Source organism: Pieris napi, chromosome 3 (genome assembly GCF_905475465.1).
Source record: "Pieris napi chromosome 3, ilPieNapi1.2, whole genome shotgun sequence".
Lineage (NCBI taxonomy): Eukaryota > Metazoa > Arthropoda > Insecta > Lepidoptera > Pieridae > Pieris > Pieris napi.
Window position 1 is genome coordinate 11459581 of NC_062236.1, and position 26206 is coordinate 11485786.

Consider the following 26206-nt stretch of genomic DNA (forward strand, 5'->3'; position numbering starts at 1 on the left):
ATAAAAGCACCTTGACTTTAGAAACCCAATCACCTTCCCCTTGAAAACATTACATGACAGCGATCTATAACTTCTGGGAAGGTGATTAAATATTCTTATAGCCATGGCGTTACAATTTTTAGAATATAGCGCGGTGCAACATGCAGGCACCCGCAGCCGTGTTGGATCCCTCGGTATATATAAGCAAGTTTCATTGTAAGTATTAAATAGTTTTGGATACTTTTTGACAGTCATAACTGCTTCCAAGATATACAAACTTGGTACTGTTAGAAACTTTTACGTCCATTAATAGGGACTTTTTAACTTTAGAGCACATGGGGTATAACATCAGTCAACTCAGCCTGCTTCTACATCCTCCATCGTGTAGGATGATAAGACTTTTTATATGACAGGGGGGCAAACGGGACGCTAATAAAGGGCAGTCATCGCAGCCCTATTTTAGCGGGTGCATTACCGGCTTTTGAGGGAGAAGTATGCTCTCTTTTTAAACAATTGGATGAAATTTTTGATGGGTCGTATCTACCAGGAAAGACACCCCCAGATACCTACTAGACTTAAACTAATTATGATGGAGAATACTGCGACACAGTAATCTGTCTGTTTTCAATTGTTTTCTACTCAAGTACTATAAACACATGAGAAAAGGCATTAAAACGAAGCTATAAATAAATTGATCTAAATTATATTTTTGCCATATTAAGGGGTCAATAAACCTTAACGTAATGCTAATACTATTCTGGTCGTTTAATGTTTATGAGGTATCAATTTGTTTTAAATGTCATTAACATATTATTTTGAATTATATTAAAGGTTACGCAATACTGTTTAATCACCACATTTCATCAGATTATAAATGTTAACAAAGCGACAGATTACTTAACAAATTAAAAATTTCACCTACATTTTATAAATAAATATCTACCACGAATATTTACAATCAATGATTTCAACTTTATAAACCGTCATATAACGTGCGTGAGAAGAACGAATTGCGAAATGATGGCGTATTTCGTTTGATTGTGATTGGTCAATTTGTAGTCTAATACACACACTTAACCGTTTGGCCAATCAAAATTAAACGAAACGCGAAATGGCTGCCTTTCGTTTTATACTCTATACCACAACAAATGTATAAAGAACTTTATTTTCTGAAAAATTTGCAAATGTTCCTTGCCATAAATGAATATAAATCGTCCATGTGTTATCCCGTCAACGATAGAGATGTTTTCGTTGTTTCATTCAAAGAAGGAATAATATTAAAAGATAATTCACAAGCTCATATTTTTTATAATTATTTTGCTCATTTCCATTCTAATAACAAAAGTATTACATGTGAAAAGTATGACAAATATATTGTATGTAAGTTGTAATGTGACGCAGTGAGTGGGGGGCTCGGGCCGTGATGTGCAATGGACCCCTACCCCCTAAAACCCACTAGCCCCTTCAGCTCGCTATGGACGGGAGGCACGGTAACAGTTTCGTTTAATACCGCATCCCCGTCAAGAGCGGCTCCTGCGCTACTGCGAGCCCATTTTCCGAAAGTTGTCAACCCTACTCGAAGACCATAAGCAATACAATGCCGCGTTGCCTGTGGTCTCAATATAACTCAGGTCATAGATCATGTTCATCATGACCATATTATATAACTTATAGATATACTTTGTTATATACATTTTGTGACAGTAACATAATTAAGAAGTATCGATATTGGGTATCATTTGCTTAAAGAAATTGTGCACTTTTACATTGTCTTGTTAATATAGCTTATTAAATATTAAATGTTTTGTATTAATTATGACAGAAAAGACTTGACATTTATCTGAATAATTTCTTTCCATAAAATTGCATAATTCAAATGAAAAAACCTACTAGTGGCGCTAACAACCTCTAAAATCTTGGTGACCGTTGATATTTAGGACTAAGTAAATGCCGGTTTTCTCACGATTTTTTCCTTCACCGTAGAATCCAGTCTTAAGCACAGCCAAATCTATTCATGCCGTGATTCGAACAAACTTACAAGTTACAACTACCTGTGTAGCTTAATCAAAACATAATGCGCTTAAGCAGGACGTCCTAAGAATTCCACACGAAATCTTTGTATCAAAATGGTAGCCATGGGATATCGTACATACGGAGAAAAATATATTTTATTAATTTGGTTTAAAATAGACTGAAATCTCAATGATTATTTTATTAATTTACCCTTCGTGATTAGTTAAAACTTACGGTCACTGACCTTGCCTATTACATCATCCAGAATATATGCACGTGTCATCCATAGACTATACGCAGTTTTTTGTCTAAGCTAGATAGATAAAAAATGGCGGCCGGGAAAGCCGGTTTTAATAACTTCGAAATTCAATTATATGGACTGTCAATTATTTGCATAGTCGTAGTGATTAAAGACTTTTTTATAAACTTTGACTTCTCGTTTGTTATATCGACTTTATTTATAACTAGCTGGCCTGGCGAACATCGTACCGCCTAACAGTCGATTCTTTATTTTTTTTAAATACTTATTCTGCTATTCGGGACACCGGTCTAGCTAGTAAGATAAAAAAAAAGAAAGTTGATAAGTCAACAAGTATATTATGTCAAAAAATTAAAATTTACCTTCCCGGAACCCCTCCACTAACACTTGAACTTTATGATATGGTATTAAAGTTCAAATTGACTTTTAAGTATTATTACGAATATTTGTATGGGAATATAGAAAAGTGTTGTTTTTAGACTTTTTCACTCAATTTTTTTAATTTTTCTCTCCGTAAGAACCATTCTCGTACTTCAAGGAATATTATTAAAAAAAATCAGACAAATCGGTCAAGCCGTTTTCATGTTATGTCGTGACAACGGAAAACGGGTTTCATTTTTTATATTTATAATATATCCTGTACCTCATATGTCACTGAACTCGTAATAACGTAGAATTTAGGTACACGAATATGTTGGTCAGTGATAAGTGTTGACTGCAGCAATATCTGTTAGATCTATGGTGCACTTACCAATAAATAAATAGATGTTGGAGTTAGGTTGCGAAATGTTATGTGAATTTTTAATTTAAGGCACAAGGATCTTAATGCGGATACAGTCCTAAATACGACAAAACGGATTGCTTTAGCTCACTTAAACAGACTACATAACCATGTGAATGCTGAGGCATTGAAACTTCTTGACTTAACAGGAATAAGACGCCTAAAGAGAACTAAATCTTTTGAGTTAATAAACCTAGTGTAGTGATATAAGTGCAAGTGCGGTATCACACGAACATAGTGTTAAAACTTTATAGAACACTAAGACTGTTACTGAACATTACCTTAGTTTAAGCTATTCATTAGTATTGTAGAAAATTATGTATACATAATATTACTTATTAGCCACCATTATTGTATAGGCTAGATTGCAATTCATGTAGTTGTACTCTTTTTTTCTGAACTTTATTGTAGGCACAAATTAACTTGCCTTCTTGTTAACGTAAAAATATGTGACCTCTCCTACACTTTTGTGTTATCTAGGTACACATAATTGCAACAATAGTCTCTAAAGATCGACAAATGAATATTACACAACTATGAAAAGAATAAACCACGAATGAGTTTCCAATACATTTTTAAAACCTTTGAAATTTATTATGTAACTTACGACAGTCCCCGAAACTCACCGTGCATCAACAAATACTGCATTCGTGGTTCACTACACAAAATTCACAGGAATGTCACTCTTATTCCCATGTCTAAAGGATTAAAATCATTTGAAGGCATCGAAGGCATTTTGCGGACGAGGAGAGGGCAACGGTTGCAGGTTTGACGGGTTCCGTGTTACTCATTCCCCCCCTCCCCCGGGTTTCCCTCCGTCTCGTCTCGTCTCGAGTAATTATGTTCAACCAACCTTAATGGTTATCTACTTAAATTATTGAAGATGTCATTACTAATTCCTATTTATTACAGCTACCCGCATACTGTTATTATATCCAAGAAGGTAGAAATAGATAGAATACATAAGATTCTTCTGCAATCACTTTCAATCACTTTCAATCCTACAAAATGATTCAGAATAACTTTATTTTACTTTTTAATAAGTTTTATAATCGTAGAAGCAGTATTTTCGTTTTTTAGTTCTGTAAATAAAAGCTGTAAGTTAATTAAATATCAATAAATTAATTTAAAACTCGGTCACTAAAACTTAAATATTTCTTTATGCGTTATGTCTCTGTGTAGTTGTCAATTTAGCTGGTTGGTACAGTGGTGGTCATCTGGGCATAATGTCTCGACGAAACAATAAGTTTAATAAAAACTGACGCTAAAACATGTTCTCCAGTTAACGTAACTTCTAACGTAGGTAATTTTAATCTTGGATGTTTTACTTCATTATTGGAAATAGACTTTTCTCGTTAGCGATCACACAAATTGTACCTGTGGGTTCTAAAAAAACGGTTTACTTATAAATGACATGATTTAGCGACGAAAACCTTCTACTTGTAAAAACGATGTCTCATCATTAGTTTCCGGCAACATTTCGTAGAATATGCTTGGTCATCTTAGGTATTCTAACTACCTAAATGATTGGCCTAGTGTGAACCTTGAAACTAATCTATCTGATTATAATCGTCTAGATATCTATAGACTTTCATGCCTATTAAGATTGTTAATATTGTAAAATTATTATTAAAAACAATCCCCTTAGTATTGGGAGTGTCACGCTGTTGCCCTTGCGCTTCGACCAAATGCACGGCTTGATCAGGTCAGTACCACTGTCTCTTAGAAAACCAGCATAAAGTGATGCAATAGGTTCATCTTATTGTACTCTCGTGTCGTGCCGTGAGAGAGCTCCAATGACCATGGGCGGCGGTATCACTTAACATCAGGTGAGCCTCCTGTCCGTTTTCCCCGTGTTCTTCTTAGCTTCTTTCGCGATCTTCAGCATGGAAATATTAATAATCACTTTTTTTTATCTTAGCTTATATTCAGATAAAAAGAATCTACGTATATACTGGACTTATTTGCTGAATTCATTTTATAGGGTTAGGTATTAGCAACAATATATTATCAAGATATAAAAATAATCATTACGCCACACCTTTTGATAAAAATGAAAAGGTGCGGCAATTCAGAAGTTATATACCTACATTGATTCTTTTGTTTTTAGGTAAAAATAATTCGCTACCATAATCGTTTTAAATTTTAAACGATGATTTTTCCTTATTCAGGCAGCTTAACATAACAGCAGATATGACTGAGTTGTAACTTGATTCCCTTACTGATTACTTTTATTAAATGACCACGTCAGCAAATTAATAGGAATATTGAGTTCATCCTTAAAGCTCAAACATAACACTTATTACATTTTTTTTTATATGGACAGCCATTTTTAGTGGGTGAGTTCCGGCCTCTGAGGGATGAGTGCACTCTAACTTTGAATAGTTGGAGGTCGTATCTGTCAGGGAAGACCCCCACCGAGAGTCGATTCCACAATTCGCTACTTCGCAAAAGAAAATGCCTTCTGAAACGGACTGTGGAAGACTTCCATCAACATCACCTTGAAGACATCCATCAAGGTGATGTTGATGATATTTTGACTTGATACGGTTTGTACGGCATTGAAACCAGGCAGGAGAGATCAATCCATGCAATTCTTCAGAACAGAAAACTCTCCGTAGTACACTTTGTTGAAAACGCAAAGAGACATGGCGTCGCTTGACTTTGAGTCAAAAGTCAATGTACACTTATGAAAGTCAAAAAGATTAAAAATATATTAAATGCTTCTAATTTTACATTTACCGCTAGTTCTCAAATCAAGGGCGTAGAACCGAAGAGAAGAACTGGCAATGAAGAGAGTCTAGTTAGTTATTAAATTTATCATAGTTACCTATTATTAATATTAAATGCTGGTAATATCAGGTATATCCGACGATTTTCTTAGTGCTTTACGAAATTAAGAAAAAGTATAAGCTAAGACTCCATTCGAAACTTACCGTGACTTTCGTATCTCACAAACGACACTCACAAATTACGAGTTTGCGCATAAATCTATAAACCTAGTTAAAGATTATCGCGTAACGTTACAAAACTATTCAAGTTGAACTAATGAAAGTTTTATCCAATGTTGTATCGGATCTCTTACGATAATTTTAGACCATTTTATTATATTCTGCTCAAGACTCGATCCTAATTAAGGTTTAGTTTTAATTCGCGCGTAAGATTCTTTGGGGTCGTTGCACTAAAGGTGTTTTTGTTAATCATGTTTTTGTACATAAGCGTATCGTTATTGGCTTCTGTGTGACTAAATTATCTGACCTCATCAACTCATAACTGCGCGAGTTATCGCTATAGAATTAAATTTTTTAAGGTCTGATAGTTTTCCAGTGGGAAACCTGTCCTGGTTTTGAATACTCTCGCGTAAGTTCTTTTAGTGCTTTACTTTATATATTTATTGTTGAAGCCATCCTGAAGACCTCAGCGTTAAAGAAACCATCAGTTTAAACGTATCCGTTTTGTTTTGTAAGCGAGATTCCGCGGCAATTCTGATTTAGATTTGGAAGAGGGTATTTGTAAGTATAAAATAGCACGAAACCCTCAAGCATAATACCAAAAAATGCGTTCCGAAACTGGGACTTTCAGACAACCCTATATATTAAATACCTAATGATATTGAAATATCATTGAGTTATCGTGTAGCACTTCGATAAACTGCAATTTGAGATAATTAAGTGAGACATATAAAGATTACATCGCGAAACGCTTAGCGAAAATTGTTAAAAGCAAACCATTGTATTTCTTATCAATAACAAATAGGTGAAGTGACTTTTATAAAATTAACATTTAAGATAGTCAAGTACTTAATATTCCAGAAGATGTTTATTCAGGGGCGCTACAACCCCGTATACTATTCGTATTAGACTTCTGCAATTGTTTTATTTATGCCTTCTGTGCCTGACACGTGTCTAAAAATGTCAGGTTCCTCGGGATATTCTTATACATGGTGGTGCTGGTGTCTTCCTCGTTCCACGAATAAGTATTGGAATGCAGCGAGGAAATGCTGCCAGCATTGAAGGTACACTGCTGGGGATTTAATATAAATTAATTTTAGTCTTCTTTTTATGAATTTTTAATTATTATTAAAATTACGATATTCTTACGTTTTAATTAAACATTCTTTAGTAACTTAAAACTCGAACTTATTTCATACGACATTTTAAGACGAACTTATTTTCGATAAAAAACTTTATATACCTTTAAAATGGAGAAAATTTGATTTACCCATCATACAAAAATATGTTTGTGTAATTCAAATACATCGCATTTAACCTCTTAAATGTTATGTATGTATTAAAATTAGGATATTAATTTTCAAATTCAAATATTAGATAAAAAATGATACATTTCTTTTGTTGTCGTAGCAACTTTTTAGGAGTATGTTTTAAAGAGACTCTGTTGTCTTGGTATATATTCGTATATTATTTCAATAAAAGTTAGTGCATAGCGTAGACATGGTAAAACAAAAACAAATATGTCCGTTGTCCGTTGAGTGCACTGACAAAAGTTCTACTATTTGTGAATGCCTAAAATAATTACATAGTTATTTTTTTCATTATGTAATTCTTCAGATTTGATCGAGTTGATTTAGGGTCACCAGGTAGGACCGGATTATTTTTTGTATATAAAGAAAATAAATAAATGTCCATATTGCAAGTGATTTAGAAATAATTTCGCTTTTGACCTATCAAGTTGCCCTATTGCTGGAGTCAGGACAGATATATTATTATTACACCGAAATTTTAATATCTTTTCATTTAAAATATTGTATATGATATAGTTTTATTTCTGTCATAATTTATTTCATCATTTATTATCAAAAACGTCAAACTGTGTATGGCATTAACGTGTCACCTGCGATACTTTTTATTTCACTCATAAATGTCGGAACTTTTGATTTTATCTTTGACCTAGTACTGTGTACTTCAATTTACACGTGGAAATATCAAATGTTTGCGTGGAATTGGCTACTTAGCGTTGTGGTTGGAATTGAGAAGAAAATATAAAAAGATAATAAAGATAAAAGATAATTTAAAAGATACCAGCCACAATACACAAAATATGGATATTTTAAATGCATGTGAAGATATGAATTTTGTCTGATAATGAGTATTATGGAGGAGGATGGAGTTATATAGAATAGTCGTCTAGATATTGAAAAGCAATTTTGCAACATTTGGCAAACATTATCTTCACAGACACTTATTTTTTTACCATATAATAATAACTACTTTTTTTTCTTAATACCATTAAAGTATTTTAAATAACAATCGATTAATACATGATTATGAGTATTAAGAACCATCGCAAGGAACCAGCTGCCCATAAGTATTTTAGAATTAATTCGACATAGGTTCAAGATAAGAGCGATTTGTAAAAGGCAAATCACTATAATAATATAATAATTATGGATATCTGATAAGCCGAATAGGATAATGCTGGATCTAAAACCGTTTCATCCCTTTGGATGGATATCGTTATATAGGTTCATTATATTTCTAAAACATCCAGCAAGCCAGATCGGTCTACGACGGAGTTATGTGATACACAAAACAAATTGCACGAAGAGTTATAAATCTCCTCCTTCAGGTTTTTTGAAGTAGGTTAAAAATATTCTATGTCTTCTACTAAATATATTAGAAGTAAGATGAATTTTTCTATTATTGCGTAAATATTGGATCATGAAAAGTTCGGTTACTCAGTCAGTCCTCGAAAATCAGGCGAGTATCATGAAAATACAGTAAAATTAACTGTGCGCTACAATTTCTTTATCTTTCGTTGTTAATGTTTTGTGTGCGTAAACGTTTCTTTCCTTCAGTTTTAACAAATAATATTTTTCAAATAATACGCATTATTATACTTCTAAGTACTTTACCTCAATGGCCCATTTCTACGTTAACTTTAACTAAAATTATCAAGCATCTGAGCGAGCATATCAACTATTTTTCGCCGCCGCAGGCGTGTCCTTCTACTTTTATTAGACATAAAGCTACGATTTACACAAATCAATAAGGTTAGTGACTAATTAACACATATGTACTTATATACTTCGACGCTTGCGGTGGCGACGTGATACAAGTCAAGTTTTAGAAAACACCTTTTCAATTATTCATCACGCTTGACACAGAAACATATCTAACGGTTTTTTTAGGTAAAGGCAACGAGTAGGCTTGTAACTTGAAAACTACCACGGGCCCAAGGGAAGCTTGCAGGTGCGAGACCTTTCGTTTCCTGTAGAGTAATCTTACCACGAAGTTTACAATAGTTTTGTTAAACGATAAAGTAAATTTTCGAACGCATACTTACCGTACACTTAGAATTATTGTCTACACGAATACTATTAGAATGATTTCGTGTTGGTTGCCGTTTAGCTCCAATTATTATACATATTTTGCGTCAAAACAAATTACTTCACGATGATTTATTTCACTGTATATAGATTTTTGAAGTTATACTTATTTAGGCGCGTTATGAAAAATTGATGAGAGTGAAATTTTACGATGCGCAACACAAAATTTACCGTGACACAAAATTAACAGAATGAAGTTTCCCGCGGAAGATGCTACGGCATTGGACATAATTTAAAAACAACATTCGAATAATAATAGAATTTATGTTACACTTAATGTAAGAGAATAATAATAAATATTTAGTTATAAAATTTTTCAAATGTAAACTGAACTTTATTGACTATAATGACTCCTTTTCGATTCTTTGATTATTTAATTGTAATTAATTATTTGCATCAAAAACTATTTTTAATAATGCCAAAGAAGTATAACTTCTTACAAGCGTACATAAGTACACGCACCCTTTTTTTTGTATAGAACAGTGGGCAAACGGGCAGGACGGCATGTTAAGTGAAGGCCCTTTAGGAATTGGTACGCTCTTGAAAGTTTAAGTCGAATTTGTTCGGAAATACTTCAGAAAATGTATTGATGTCGGGATAGGACGACCTCAGAGACGAAAATTCCTCCCTATACTAAAGCACTTGCTATTTCTATGTGTGGACAGTAGGTTTTTAGTTTATTTTGGTAGTTTAAATGTGGCCCTAATTTAAATGCGTAATACCAGTAATATTAATTCCCCGTCCTCTTATCCAGCATGAGGTAAATGACTAACATAAAAGTTTCACGCAAATTTGTTTAACCGCATCCTGAACGGGTATGAATGGGCATATTCATTTTCCTTATAAAATCACCCCAAAACCAAAGATTTGTTTTTCTTTCTAGATTTACCTCCTCAAAATGGTTCACGCAGGTCGTGTATAACTGGGAAGTTCTGGGTTCAATTAACAGTGTAATAATAATTATTGTAATGTACATAATAAAATATATTTTTTTATTGTGGTGGTTGACTAGTGTCTAAATGAATCAATATTTAAAGGTGGAACCAGTGTTGTGAAATTTTACCTAAAACCAAACAAACCAAATAAACCATGTCAAGTCAAGTCAAGTCCAGTTAAAATCATATTTTATTCATAGATATAGGTAACACAATGTAGACTTATGAACGTCAAAAAATAAATACATATTAAATGCTTCTAATTTTACATTTACTGCCAGTTCAATCAAGGGCGTAGAACGGAAGAGAAGAACAGGCTGTAAACTCTCCGTCACTCTTTTTAATCGCCAAGTTTTTTGTATTACACAATGTTTGTAAGGAGCTGCAACCATTACACTAAGTTCCACATGACATCTTAAATGATTAATAGTTAATTAAAAATAATAAAATAAATTAAAAACAAAGATTTGTCCTCTATCAGCAGGAGGCATGGTGAAATAGGAGCACGCACTAACATATTCGTGGGAACAACACGCAAATACATAGTCGAAATAACTAACATCACCGCATACACGAATTCAACTCCATTCTTCAAATTTTTCCTCTCTCTTAACTACCTACATACTACTGGAAGACTTCCCTGAATCTGCCAGTTGCCACTGACTTTATTTTAAAGTTTAAAGTTTAGGGGTGAGATTCAGAAACGAGACTCACCGCAAAACTTAGCCATGTCAAATTCAGGCTTAGCATTATGATGTGGTTCTATATCTCACCCCAGCCAGGTACCTACTTGGTTTATTAATTGTTTATGGATGACACATAAGGATCACATTTCAACCTTATAAAAAATCAGAAAGATAATTCTATTTACATGTATGTCCGATATTTGGGCTCTTATTTTATTCTTAATACAGTGCTTAATTACTTTTGAAGTTAGCAAAAAGTCCCTCGACTCGTTCTCACGTATTGAATTTCTACAATGCTTATTCATATTTATTAGAATTCGTCGTACGTGACTTGTTTCTTGTGAAGGAAAACAGACAAGTCGATAAACAATATCTTTAAAAGAACATGATGCAATCACGCAAATTTGGCTAAATAAAAGTCCAATATTAATCTTATTTGGCGTATTATCTAACTGCTGTGTTATCTGTTAGAATGATAATAATTAAATCTATCAAGAGATCCATATATTATTGCTTAATTTTTTTATATAACTTGCATCTACATATTGTAAAGGCCACAATGTCTCAAATATTATTAAACCAATAGCGAACTCAAAACTTGACTTCCTGGCCCACAGTCCCTGTGGCGCAGAGGATAGCGCGTTGGACTTCTAATCCAAAGGTCGTGGGTTCGATCCCCACCAGGGATGTCTTTTTTATTTAAATTAAACTATTTAGTTAAAAGGATTGTCTAATATAATTTAAATCATTATATTTATTTATTATCTTATGTAAGTTGTCAGTAATGAACACTTCGGAGTTAAAACCAAATGGTGAAATCCATGTTATTATTATATTTCTGTAACCGTGTCTACATAAACAATCGGATAGCAATAAATCAGTGACGTTACAACCTTTGTAGGTCTGGGCCTCAGTAATCTAATAGGCAAGTAGGTGATCAGCCAGATCCTGTGTCTGACACACGCTGTCGACTTTTTGGTTCCAAGGCAAGCCGGCATCCTCACGATGTTTTCCTTCACCGTTCCATTCGAAAGTCCATTGGTGCACAGCTGGGGATCGAACCTACGACCTGCTATGAGAGCCGCACGCGAAGCCTCTAGGCCAACAAAAATTGTTTAGACTTTATTATATCCTCTCATCTTCATGTCCCACAACCTTTCTTGTTAGTGAAATGGTACTGCTGCTGGTTCCAGGAGTGGCTTGACCACTAGCGCCGAAAAATACGAACGGCATTATCAATCTGCCTTCTAAAACGTCTGAACTGTTTTCTCTAAGAAGGTAGAATCACCTAGGTACTATCAAGATGGCCGCCATGCAGAGGCCATTTTGTTACACTACATTCTATTTTTAAAATTATTATCTGCACTGAAAAAAAACAGTTGTCATAAATTATTTAGCCTAATATTCTCCATGACAGATGACAATTGGCACTTTTTCCCCGCTTTGATTAAAGTTGTAAACTATGCCAAGGGTACAATCGGATTTGATGATAAGATAGATTCGTCAGCGAACCTTGAAACAAAATAAATACTTATTATTTGAATTGACAGGGTATTGCCGACGCAAGATAACACCGATAAGATGTCGATGGTACATAGTTTTTTGCTTATATATCGATATAACAACTGTGACTTGCTACCGATGTTTAGTAATCGTACCATCCCTATATAATAATAATTAGTGATGTAAGATAAAACAGATTAACCAGACCATTGATGCACTTGCATTACATATTGATACACTCTTCTGAATAGAGATTAATTTTTAACCTATCCTATAATTACGTAAAGAAGAACAGTGTTAGCGACTCACATCCCTGAATTGCAGCTGCACACTGATGAAATTCTTTCCATATCGCAAGCATTTGCTCCTATAATGAATGCAAAATGAAAATCGTGAGGAAACCGGCATGTCCCAAAAACAAATATCGGTGACATGTGTCAGATAGAAGGCTGATCTACTACTACTACTTGTCTATTGAATGAAAATGATCGGTTGTAATCTGAGGCCAAGACACATTATTGGTTGTAGTGCTACTGGATAATTATAATGATAAACTTAATATGACGTTGATATTACGTCTTTATTAATATTAATATTAATATAAGAAGAGAAGGTTATTTAAAACATTCCGAGTGATACACAATTGTAGATATGTTATCAAAGTTCGACAATGCAATCGTATTTTCTGTTCTCTCTTTCTGAAGTCAATTAAAAATAAGTAGAGTAATCTTATCTGTTTTCCAACAAATGCATAAAACTTGTATCAATATTTCGTATAATTAAACATGAGTCTTTTGTTTAGTAATGATTCATACTTCTCCGGAAGTGAATCATTGTTTTACAAATCCAATTGTGGTGGACTTTGAAACTAAAAATCTAAATCAGAAAATTTAATTAATGTATTTGTAGAAATAGACCATAAACCACTAGCAGTGTTTTCTATAGTGGTACCGGTTTCGATTCCCGACGAATATGCTTGTTTTTCAGACACTTTTTTTCCTTATCTCATCAATTTCTCTTTTATTACTCATTATATTTTTTATTTTACTTTTTTCTTTGATTATTGTTATTTTGTGTGTTTATGTGTGTGTGTTTTTGTTAGTAATAAATGTTATGTCTCTGTTTAACTAAAATAATTTAAAAAGCTATCGAAATAGAATAGGAACACTAACACTATTTTCTTAATCTTAAGAAGCGATCTGTAGGCGTCGAAACTAAATGGAAGTAGGAACACACATTGTTTTACAATAGTGGTGGACAAAAGAATATTTGCCGAAACTATCGTAAAGTTATATTATGTAATATAAATTATAAGATAAATAAACTAACGAAACATCCAGATAAAGATTTCGTTCTTGCTTTGGTCAAACCGACACTGGCTTTGTAGTATCTTATCAGCGGTTATTTTGTAAAATCTCTCTCTCTCAAAAAATTGTTTTTGACAACGTGGTCAAAAACAATTTTTTACAGCAGCTTGGTATCTCTTAAACTTGTCTACTAGCTTCCTCTGTGTGAAATTAAAAGTTAGGTACTTGTAACGAATAAGAAAATGTTAATTGCTGTCTTCTAGCTTTTAAATTTTAATAGATAATTAAAAGCAATTTCATTTAACTAGTCATAATTAAAATTTAACCAAAAAAGCAATTCAACCACAATGTCCTACTTTCTCTAAAAAATAAAATTTTACCTTCGTTTTAGAAAAATATTAATTGTTAGAATTTATAATTAGTAAAATTAATCTCAACCATTTTCCCTAAGCAATAGAAATCAAATTAATTAAAATCAGAACAGGATAATTTATTCACATTATATGTATATATTATGATATAGTACTTACATATTTACTTATAATTTAGTAAAAGAAATACGTCAACTCCGTGACTTAATTGTCAAAAAATAAAAAAAAATCTCTACTCATAAAATGTTTTTTGACGATTCGTATTTTTGTTGATTTTTACTTAGAACTGATTAAAACCTTGTCTATTAACAAGATACAATTTGGTTTGGTTCCTTGTTGACGATTAATTAATATCTTAATGAATGGGTCATGACGACACGAGGTCAAGTACGTACAATGGTACAATTAAATTTTTATTGGTTCATGAATGAAGATTACCGAATATTAACGAACACGATTGCGGGCTAGAGAGATGTGATAAAAATATTGACATGCTCGAAATATTAACTTCAATTTCTCATCTCTCTCTTTCTCGCTCTCTCTCTCTCTTGCAAAAACGATCTATAAAATGGAAAAAAGTAGTCCTCAACAGAATTTTTTCACTTCACATACATAATATTTTAATAATTTAAATGCTTTGTTGTCTAATCAATTGTTAATTGAAATTTAGTAAAGAAAATTAGTTTAATTTGAACAAATTTAACATGCTAAGTTAAAATTTTAAATCAACCCTTACCTGATATAAGGACTGAAACTGGTAAATGGGTTTGGTCGACACGGGTATTATTATTGTTTGACAAACACAATGAACCCGTCCCGTTCCAGATAACTATCCTGTAATTTCATTTAGACGACCATCGGTTTTCTATAAAATAATGTTGTTTATTTCATTTATTTACCTTCAACTATCTAAATCTAACAATTTGTATGTGAAACATACTGTATACACTCACAAAGAATCATCAAATTTTAATTATAACTGAAAATATTCCAGACCGATGAACTATTGTATCGACTGGTTTGATCAGTTATGGATTTGATGAAAGCCGCGACAAGTTTGTCTACAAATCTACATCACGGTTTCATTTGTGTTTTTTGATTCAACTATTCATATTCCAACGAACATGATTATGAAGTGCGATATCGAAAACTATCAAACTACAACCGCCTTGTTAAATGATACAATCAATTGATAAGTGCGTATTTAATTGTGTCGGGTGTGTGTAACGCCGCAAGTAATTTTAAGGCTTGTTTTGAGATGCGTAGCTGGCGGCAGCAGCTACCAGATGACGCCACGAATATACGAAATAGGGTCAGTGCTGTGTCGTTGATCCGAGAGACTGCGACTGCAAAGCGGGGGCCGCCCCCCGCTCCCCTCTGAGTCCCCCATCAATCCTCGCCCCGCTAGCCACTACCGCCAGCATTCCTCATTCGACGCGAGGGCGAAGCGCACGCCCGTCATTTCAACTACCGCGACTGACGCGCCGCGCGCCAGCGGTATAACCACCCGCCATGTTTGACGTTTTTGGCTCTGTTAAGAGCCTTCTCAAGCTCGACTCTGTGTGCATCGACAACAATGTGTTTCGACTTCACTACAAAGCCACCGTGATCATCCTAGTCACGTTCTCTTTGCTTGTAACATCAAGACAATACATTGGAGATCCTATTGACTGCATTGTGGATGAAATACCTCTCGCTGTTATGGACACTTATTGCTGGATTTACTCGACCTTCACTATTCCCAACAGGCTCGTGGGACGAGTTGGAAAGGACGTAGTGCAACCGGGTGTCGCATCCCACGTGGATGGCCAGGATGAGGTGAAATATCATAAGTACTACCAGTGGGTATGCTTTGTGCTATTCTTTCAAGCAATTCTATTCTACGTGCCCCGCTATCTATGGAAAACTTGGGAAGGAGGACGCATCAAGATGTTAGTACTTGATTTAAACTGCCCAGTAGTTGGAGAAGATTGTAAAAAAGACCGCAAGAAACTATTGGTAGACTACTTTCATACAAATCTACATACGCAAAACTTCTACGCGTTCCGTTTCTTTATCTGTGAGGTTTTAAACTTTATCAATGTTGTTGGGCAAATATACTTTATGGACTTCTTCTTGGATGGCGAATTTTCGACTTATGGTCGTGACGTAGTTTCCTTTACTGAAATGGAACCTGAAGAAAGAGAAGATCCAATGGCTCGAGTATTTCCAAAAGTAACAAAATGTACATTCCACAAATATGGTCCCTCGGGAACCGTGCAAAAATTTGATGGTCTGTGCGTCTTGCCTTTGAATATTGTCAATGAAAAGATATATGTGTTCCTCTGGTTCTGGTTTATTATCTTATCTGTTTTAAGTGGAATATCTTTGCTATACCGTGCAGCTGTCGTGGCAGGGCCCCGTGTCCGCCTTTACCTGTTACGTGCCCGTAGCCGTCTCGCACCTCAAGATCAAGTTGAAACGGTTGCACGCAAGTTACAAATCGGTGATTGGTTTGTACTTTACCAACTCGGAAAGAACATCGACCCGCTAATATATAAAGAGCTAATGTGCGATCTAGCATTGAAATTCGATGGAAAGGACAAGGACACTGTTTAGACGGGAAAGACAATGGGTGGTAGTGACGTGTTAGTGTGCTAGGCCAGGTCGCGGGCGCAGTGCGGCAACTATGCTACCTGCTTGCATCGCGCCCGCACTAGCCGGGAGCGGCCGCGCGTCGGCATTCCAATACTGAGGCTCGACACGGGGAACGACCTCTGCCGAGCCATATTACATTATATTCCAGAGCCGCTTTAACTCTTTATGCTACTGAAACTATGTTAGATTATACTCCCGGCCGACTAGACTGATGCGTGCGTGCACGCGTGCATTTAGAGTAACATTTTAGGGCATGTTTATAATAGTCGTAGCATAGGTAGATCTCGTGCCTTCGTTTTATATTTTTATTATACGTGTGTTACTTGCGAAAACGTTGAAGGGACGTTTATTGTGATATGTAATTATTATATCTAAATTAAGTGTTTATCGTGACAATGGATGAGTGAAAACGGCTGGCTTATGTCTAAGTTGTAGGTACCTAATTAGTTATCTAATTAAATATCTTTGTTATCGAATGTTATTCTCGATATTGTATAAAGCAATAATGAACTTTAGTGAAATCCATTTGCTTTGATTAGCGACAATATTGTACTTTTTGGTAATTGACACTTGTCTATACTTATACTTTTTATACTGATGAAATCGAGTCGACGATTGATATTTTCTGAATATATTTACTGCCACATTATATGATGTTGTTTTATTACATAACCATGACAATAATTGCACTTTTGAACTTGATACTTCATGCAGCGACAATATCCATTTGACATGCGATCTGAAGTCACAATTCACAAAGTGAACAATTGGTTCACTTCCTTTTCTTTGTTCAAGATTCACACAACTCAACAAGTTATGATTTCTTGATAGTGCTGCCATCTGGGTTTAACTTAGTAAAATGGACATCGTTATCGATGTCGCTATCAAACAACTGTTTTAATTAATAAGTTGATTTCTAATAAGGAAATACCCTATTTTATGTTATTTTTTGAATAAAAAACCATCACTTTTATTTTCAACCCAAAAATATCTTGTATTCATCGATACCCGTTGTCGTTATTAGATTTATCGATATTCTCAACATTTTGAAAAATTGGCACACATAATTTAAACTGTTTGTTAATTTTAGTTAATGGTATGTCCTACGAACAATTAAAATTCCATGTAAAACTTTAAAATGACAATGCTTAACTGATACCTGACCAGTTTTTAAAACTACTTTCACACGGTCGCTTTTGTTTGAAGAGTCTCGGGCAAATAATGGTATTCTTAGAATCACTATTGCTCAGCTTTTTGTTGTTCTATTCCGTTGTAACACTGAGGCTGTTAAAGATAATCCCTGGCTATTTATAATGTCTTTCAAAAACATTCTGTAGGTACTTTAAATAATTAAACCTCTTAGCAACATCGGCTCCCTTTTTTGCACCATATAGTAAATAAATTAATCTATTATGTATCGATTCGTAGTACCTAAGTCAGAAATTATTATCCTTTTAAGTTTCTAAGTAGGAACAAAGTTAAGAATTCGGAAGAAAATAACATAAAATACCCAAAGGTTTTTTAAATATTCATTTGTTTTTTTTTTAAGGTACTTTCTACCTCCTTTCTACATTTAGGTGTGGATAACATATGTAGCATGTTATGCAAATGGGTAATAATATGTATTAAGCAAGTAAAAAGTATCTACTATGTAAAGAACATTGTACCTGTGTTTTTTTAGTTTCGAATCACATCTTAATATCATATGAGAGGAAATTATTATAACAAGATGGTGGAGTAGCGGTTATAGTTAATTATATAAACACGTGCAGGAGGTACCTGTTACTGTAATGATTAAATGTAAATTGTGTCTATAAGAAAATTACTACTATTTGATTATAATTTAGTAGTTAAAAAACAATCTTTATCGAAATTATGTCAAAACCAAATACCGAAATAATGTTATTTTCTTTCAAGACAATACTCGGTAACATTCTGTTAATATCCAGACAATTTATCCATTTTATTATATTCCTAATTAAAAATGCATCTGCTTCAGGTTTCTAAACTAATAATATTACCTAAAATCTACTTCAAAAGGAAAGGAAATGCCAGGAAAGAAAAACCTATAATTGACTTATTTAGTTCCAAAACGGAGCCGAACTCGGCGTTTAGTTCAGGTTAACCCAACCTATTGTCGACAGCAGACTGCCGCAGCACCAGCCACCAACTCGACTGTATCAAAAATACTAGGGACACTGCAAGTAATAAAACGATTTAATAGTGTTGAGATACAGCTGACGGCAATCATTTGTCAGCATGTGTTATTAATCAGTAATCATTAATCACTGAAGTAGGTAGTAAAGGCAACATAAAATCTACTTTTATTACATTTACACTAATTATATTAGAATCTGTCCGAAAAGAGTACCGGCGTGGCAGTTATGCTAATTAATATATTATATAATTTTTATTTGATACGTATCATTTAATTTATTTAGAAAAATTATATATGTAGGTACATACTTTTATTTTTTAATATGAAGTATCAAGATGATAACTATCGAATTATATTGGCTTAACAGCAACGTTATTGTATAAAAAGGGTAATTTACCGTTTTTATACATAATTTTCGTATTTAACAAGATTCATTAATATAATATTTAAGGCACGTCACAATATCGTTAAACTAGTTTTTTTCTGTACAATTAACGATATTACACTATAGATTATAGACAACAGTTTAAAAATTATTGTGGCAGTTGACACGTAAATTGTCAAAAGTCACGTGTCAAGATGGTACGTCAGATCTTTTATATGAATGAAGTATGTCTTTTATAATTCAAATTTCAAAATTCAATTTTCAAATGTCTTAAACGTAAACATTCAACAGCAATACATTCACATGTGATTATAATATTTTTTTGAGTAATAATAAGTTCTTTTTATTATTTTAAGAGATATCTTGAACACCTTTGTATTTTTATAGTTTGTGTTTTAAGTAAATTACGTTCCAATCATGGCTCGCGGTAAAGACAAGAAAAAGTAAGTCTTACTTAGGTTATAATATGTTAGTGTTATTTATTTATAAATTATATTGACGGTATCTTTATTTTAGACGTAAATTAGAGAAAAAGCAAGAAGGAGATGATGTGCCTAAGAAAGTACCGCATACACTAGAGTCATTACGAGAAAAAGATGAGACAACAATTGCCAATGCTGAAGCCGATGAACAGGAAGAGGTATGAAACTGTATTTCGGCTAAGGTTAATCCACGCTAAGATTGTTTTGACTATTTGCATATTAAGAGACATCTGCTTTTTTATATAATAGTTCTTAAAAATTATATCAAATACTACAGATTATGAGTATAAATAATATAATTACTTATTCGTATAAATAAAAAATTAAATAAACCCTTTGAACGCCTCCTTTAATCTAACAGAAGTTATCTGTAAACCACAATTTTACAATAAACTAGCATATAACTACAGTACCAAATTGAATCATTACAGGCACAAAAAGATATGGAGTTGGATGAACTATCATCCTATTTTGAAAATGCATATGAACCAAAAGTGTTGATTACATATTCTGATAACCCACACACAAAAACTAGAATATTTGGCAAAGAGCTCATGAGGATAATACCCAACTCCATAGCCAGATATAGGCAAAGGTCAGTATCAAATTGTTCAAATGCTATTTTTTTAATATATAAAATAGCACTAGATACATTAACAATATGTAAATGGGACATTGTTATTATAATTGCAAAATAAAATTACATTTTAAATATGTACAGTCAAACCTGGATAAGCGAGAGTTCAAGGGAGCACAATCTCATTCTCGCTTATAGAGGTTTCTCACTTACCCGAGTTTCTTGCTAATGCAGGTACATGGGTAGCGTTTCTCTCTTATAGAGGTAAGGAGGAGCAAGTACGAATGTAGTAAATACGTAATATGACAAAATTATGTGCATAATATGCACAACATATTATGTACATATATATTTTATTTTATTTAGAACTAATTTACACTTAAAAAAACCGTCAATTTCGTTTGGGTTTCTGTTTTTGTATTTTGAATGTTTATCTCTAACTCATAAATTTTGTCGAATATTGTTTGATCAACAACCGCAGCGCCGCGTTTTCAAAGTACTGATGGGGACCGTCTCCAACGCATCTAAAGTACATAATATAAAGAAATAAAGCCTGACTGTCGCTTATAGAGGTAAAGATATGTAGCAGTCTCACTTACGGAGGTCCATGAGGGAAAAAGCACTCTCTCTTACAGAGGTTTCTGTCTCTTGCTAATAGAGGTTTTGGGAGCTTAAAATGACAGGTCCCGGCTATTACTCTCACTTATAGAGTTTTCTCACTTATCCAGTTCTCACTTACCCAGGTTTGACTGTATAGTATTTTTGTGACTGACTCAATAGCTCTATCTATTAAAGAATTGTAATCAGCAACAAAGTCTATATTTTGTAATGCCAAATTCAGTTAGAAATAACTACACATACATAATCTAATATTGTTTGTGTATCTATCCCTTAACAACATCATAATTTATTAATAGTCTTGGGTTTTAAATAATAAGTAAAGGTAATAATTTTATATTTAAACTCTAGATGATAGAATAACAGGTGATGCAACTTATATAGATATGATTGGTATTAATTATTTTTTACATTTCAGATCATCAGTAAAGCGCATAGTCCAGTCATCAATAAGGGAACAAGTGACTGATGTAATTATAATAAATGAAAATCAGAAACAACCTAATGGTTTCCTTCTCATCCACCTGCCCAATGGACCAACGGCGCATTTTAGACTGTCAAGTTGTAAGATAACTCCAGAGTTACGCAAGGATTATAAAGAAATAACAAATCATAGACCAGAAGTAAGTTTAGTCATTACAATATTTTCATAACTAATAATATAAAGTTATTTAGACTGTTGAACTTTACTACAGTATAGAAAACCAACTATGTATATCTGGCAAGATAATAATAGTAAAAATACTCATGATTGGCAACTTCTGGCTCCAAGCAAATACAAAGGTGTATCAAAAAAGCTCTCCAAAAAGCTTTATAAGTGAAATCCGGTAACTATGGGGGGGGGCAGAAAATATTTATTTTTGACTCATGTTTCATCTACTGCTAAAATTAACTTCTTTTAAATTTTTTGTTCATTTCCGTACGTAGGCTCCTCTATCTTCCTCCAGCACTGGCCCCTCTGCATCAACTGGGAGCCAACTTCCGATGTTGTCAGTCCACCTAGTCCATTATTTTGAGTGCTAAATAAAATAAAATATGTTTATTATGGAACATAAGATACATGTATCACTTATTCCACGTCATTAAATTTGAATTTGTAGGCATCCCTACTCATCGGCAAAGAAGACAGAGGGTGTAGGCCGAGAGAAAAAGCCGGCGTAAAAAACTCTCGGTACTCTTTTAAAATATATATATATATACAGTAGAATCCGGATATAACGACCTCCAAGGGACCGGCGATACTATGTCGTACTAACCGGATGACGTACAAAACGGATTATTTCTTAAGTACATACAGAATACATATGAATGTATGTACTTAATAAATATTCCATGTACTTAACTTACGAATACATATTTATTATAATTGGGAAAGTTTGATTTTCTTATTTAGGTAAATAAAACATTTTGTAGGAATCACATAAAGCTTCATTTTAATGGTTCTTAAACATTCCAAATTACAAAAATAGTTATGTACATTATGTACTGTAATACAAAGAGATAAAATACATACACACGCACTACACGAAAACTCTGTTACTAACTAACGTACAAAGTCAGTTATTTGAGTTTGTTTTTGACAAACTTTTGTTCGGTAATAAGAACTTCGTACAGCATTGTGAATTCGTGACATCATTGTTTTCATAAGATCATCATCGAAGTTAGTTTGAACAAACTCATTGAGCGTTTCCGCAGCCTTCAGAGCTTCAGACACACTCACGGTAGGATGAATCTCCTCTGGTTCGTCATCATCACCGTCGCTATCCTTGCCATTCGCGTCGTTGGCGATGATATTTACCACAATGTTTTCATCAGACGGTTCTTCACAAGTGGCGACAGCATCATCGACATACGCGTATTGTTCAAACTCCTCGTTTGTTATGGGTAACTGATGTTTATCAATAGCCCTCACCCAAGTGCTCAGCGGTACGTCGTCTTCTTCGTTAAAATCATCTGCGTTCGACGTTACGCTACAGTCTACATTGCTTCGGACAAAACCAGCGTGTTTGTAACAGTTAAAAATTGTGTCTTGCTTGAGTTGGGTCCAGGCATCTTGAATCATTAGAATAGCATCAAACAGTTATCTTTGAGTAATCAACACTACTGCTTCCGCGACCGTCTAGTAACTGGATCATTTTCAGGACAAGGTTTTTACGAAAATGTGATTTCAAAGCTCGAATAATCCCTTGATCCATGGGTTGCAACACTGATGTTGTGTTTGGAGGCAGAAATACCAGGGTTATGTTTTTCAAGTTTTCAATATGGGGATGTGCAGGACAGTTGTCAACTAACAGCAGAATTTTCTTGTTCTTTTTCATAAGTTCACGATCCCATGCGCGTATCCATTTGTTAAAAATGTCAGCAGTCATCCGGGCTCTTTGATTGCTCTCATAATCCACTGGCAAATGCCGTACATTTTTAAAACATCTGGGACGTTGAGATTTTCCGATTACGAGAAGTTTTTTTTTAACAGTGCCACTCATGTTGGCTGCTACCATCACAGTAATTCTCTCCTTTGATAATTTCCCTCCTGTACATTTTTCGCCTTTAAATTTCAAAGTCTTGTCTGGGGTTAATTTATAAAACAGCCCGGTCTCATCTGCATTAAAAATTTCATCATCTCTAAATTGCGCACGCAGAATAGGCCAAACCTTTTCTAACCAATCGACTACATCACCTTGTTGAACTGATAAAGACTCGCCAGCAATCTTACCACTGACGATGTTGTGTCTTACTTTAAAACGGTTTATCCAACTCATCGAACATGTGAAATTTTGCATGTCTAACTGTCTAGCAAAAAAGTTTGCTTTCTCTTGTAGCAGAGGCCCATTAACGGGTATTCCCCGGTCGCGCTGAAGCTTAAACCACTGTAACAATGCCTTATCCACCTGCTCATGAGTAGAAGTCCTTACACGTTTGCATTTCAAAACATTAGCACTAAACAGCGGCTCGATCTTATATTTATTCTTCTTTATTGTAGAAATTGTAGAATGAGATACGCCAAACTCCTTTGCGATGGTTGCATTTGATTCACCGGCTTCTAATCGGAATAATATTGCACTTTTTTCTTCAATTGTAAAACACTTTCGCTTCACAGAACTCATTTTGTCGAGCTTTAAGAACTTGTCATAACAAGTGACAAACACTAACTATGATTTACGCACGCCACTAAGGATGCACGCGGGGCGGGGTAAAGTTGGGGCGCCGAGGTATTGGTGCGTAGGTTGTGTAAACAAAACATTGCGCGTCGTTTTAACCGGACGTATTATCATAAATAATGGTCGCTATAAGCAGTTGGTCGCTTAAACCGGAGTCGCACTAAACGGTTACATTTTCTCAGTACCTAACTATGAAACCTAACTTGAGTAAACATTATCGTCGTTAAAAGCGGTTAGTCGTTATAAGCGAAGTCGTTATATGTGGATTCTACTGTATAGAGGGGTCCCCGCAAAATGTTTCGGGAGGATAGAATCTCCCTGTCTTTCTCCTGTTTCCAGAGGAAACTTATTCGTTTTATCATGTAAAATAACACATGATGTGGCGTGATCTTGCAAGTGCTTCAGAACATTAATGTATCGTTGGTCGATTCTGCATTCTGCAAGACTTCTCTACAGCCCATGCCTAAGTGTATCGACAGATTTTTCATAGTCTACGAATGTGATGACGTAAGGGACTTGCGTCCGTTGGCGTGACATTTGGGACTCGTTACATATCTGGATAAGGGTTATAATTGTGTGCAGGTGATCGCAAGTCCTTTAACTCTTTTGGAATCCAGCTTGCTGTCGTGGTTAAAACGCATCTTGTTTACTGTTTAGTCTGTTGACTAGAGTTCTACTAAAGAGCATGTAAATATGCGAGAAGACCGATAATTGTCCATATTATTTCTGGGTTTACGTCGCCATCCCTTTGTACTCGCCCATTTTTGAGTTAGCGATTTTATTATATTATTAGTATAAATAACATTTTATTTCAGGTGGTACTTAATAACTTTAGCACCCGTCTAGGTCTGACAGTGGGTCGGATGCTTGGTGCACTGTTTCACTATGAGCCACAGTTCCGTGGCCGTCGCGCCGTCACCTTTCATAATCAGAGAGATTACATTTTCTTCAGACATCATAGGTGAGTATTCCAATATATTATATACATGTTGAGATGCTAACAGATTTCTTTAAATAATCCCAGAATCTTGTCTAGGTTTTTGGAATACATATTTTGTTTAGCACACTTAAACGCAATTGCCTTTATTAAATATGTTTCGTTATAATGGCTTGATCTAAAGTTAAAAGGAAAGTAATTACAAATTGTAAATGTTAAGAAATTGCTAAAAATATTGTTGATTAAAAAGTGGCTTCAACTAATTTAAATAGAAGTTATAAGTATAACATAAAAAAAACATCAAGAAAGTAAATAAATAATTTATTATTTGATCTACTGCATCATATTCGATAGATATTATAATTTACAGATACGAGTTTACATCTGACGGCAAACGTGCAAAATTACGAGAACTAGGCCCCAGATTCACACTCAAACTGATCTCCCTTCAGCAAGGCACGTTCGATTCCAAACGAGGGGACTATGAGTGGATCATTGCCGGCCGCCGCCATCAACTAGAAACAACTAGAAGACGATTCTTTTTGTAGATAAAATAAATGAATTTTTCCAAGCTGACTTTTTTTAACCCTTGTAATATAACAAAAGCGAGTCTGGTAATACCGAATAAAAAAGATATGTTTAAGTAAAAACCCAATTAAAATATATTATACAATAGCGTAGTACTAATAACGAGGCCAGTCGAGGTAGATGGGTGTTAAAAATTTTTACCACATGCCTAAAGAATTTTATATAGGTACTTATATAGTGATCGAAGAACCAGATGCAATCTGATGCTAAGGTAAAGTTTTTAGGTACGTATATTATCAAATATATGAAGTATATACTCATTTAAACATGTCATTTGCATGAGAAAAAAATAAAAAGTAAAATATATCACGCCACCGTCCGCGACGTACACATTTATGGACTATAAAACTAATCTACCAAAAAACTTTGTAGGCATATTATTAGTGATATACCGGCTGTGGGATTGAAGTTAAATTTAATGCTTGTGTATATATGGTTATGTAGTTTTTCTTTAAATTAAAATGCATGGTTTTTGTTATACGGCTG

At 34.1% G+C, this 26206-nt stretch overlaps 2 protein-coding genes and 1 non-coding gene across 3 annotated transcripts; all 3 read left to right on the forward strand.

Annotated features, from left to right (window-relative positions):
• Positions 1-11615: 11615 nt before the first annotated feature.
• On the forward strand, positions 11616-11688 carry Trnar-ucu. Its single transcript has one exon. It is a non-coding gene; the product is annotated as a tRNA-Arg (tRNA).
• A 3906-nt stretch (positions 11689-15594) lies between these two features.
• LOC125063395 (innexin inx2) lies at positions 15595-17466 on the forward strand. Its single transcript, XM_047669813.1, has one exon. It carries the CDS (start codon positions 15693-15695, stop codon positions 16776-16778), a length of 1086 nt encoding a protein of 361 aa, XP_047525769.1. The 5' UTR covers positions 15595-15692; the 3' UTR covers positions 16779-17466.
• A 2141-nt stretch (positions 17467-19607) lies between these two features.
• Positions 19608-25703, forward strand: LOC125063458 (probable ribosome production factor 1). Its single transcript, XM_047669897.1, has 6 exons — positions 19608-19803; positions 19877-20000; positions 20274-20437; positions 21456-21660; positions 25011-25156; positions 25503-25703. Exons 1-6 carry the CDS (start codon positions 19778-19780, stop codon positions 25678-25680), a joined length of 843 nt encoding a protein of 280 aa, XP_047525853.1. The 5' UTR covers positions 19608-19777; the 3' UTR covers positions 25681-25703.
• The last annotated feature ends 503 nt before the right edge of the window (positions 25704-26206 follow it).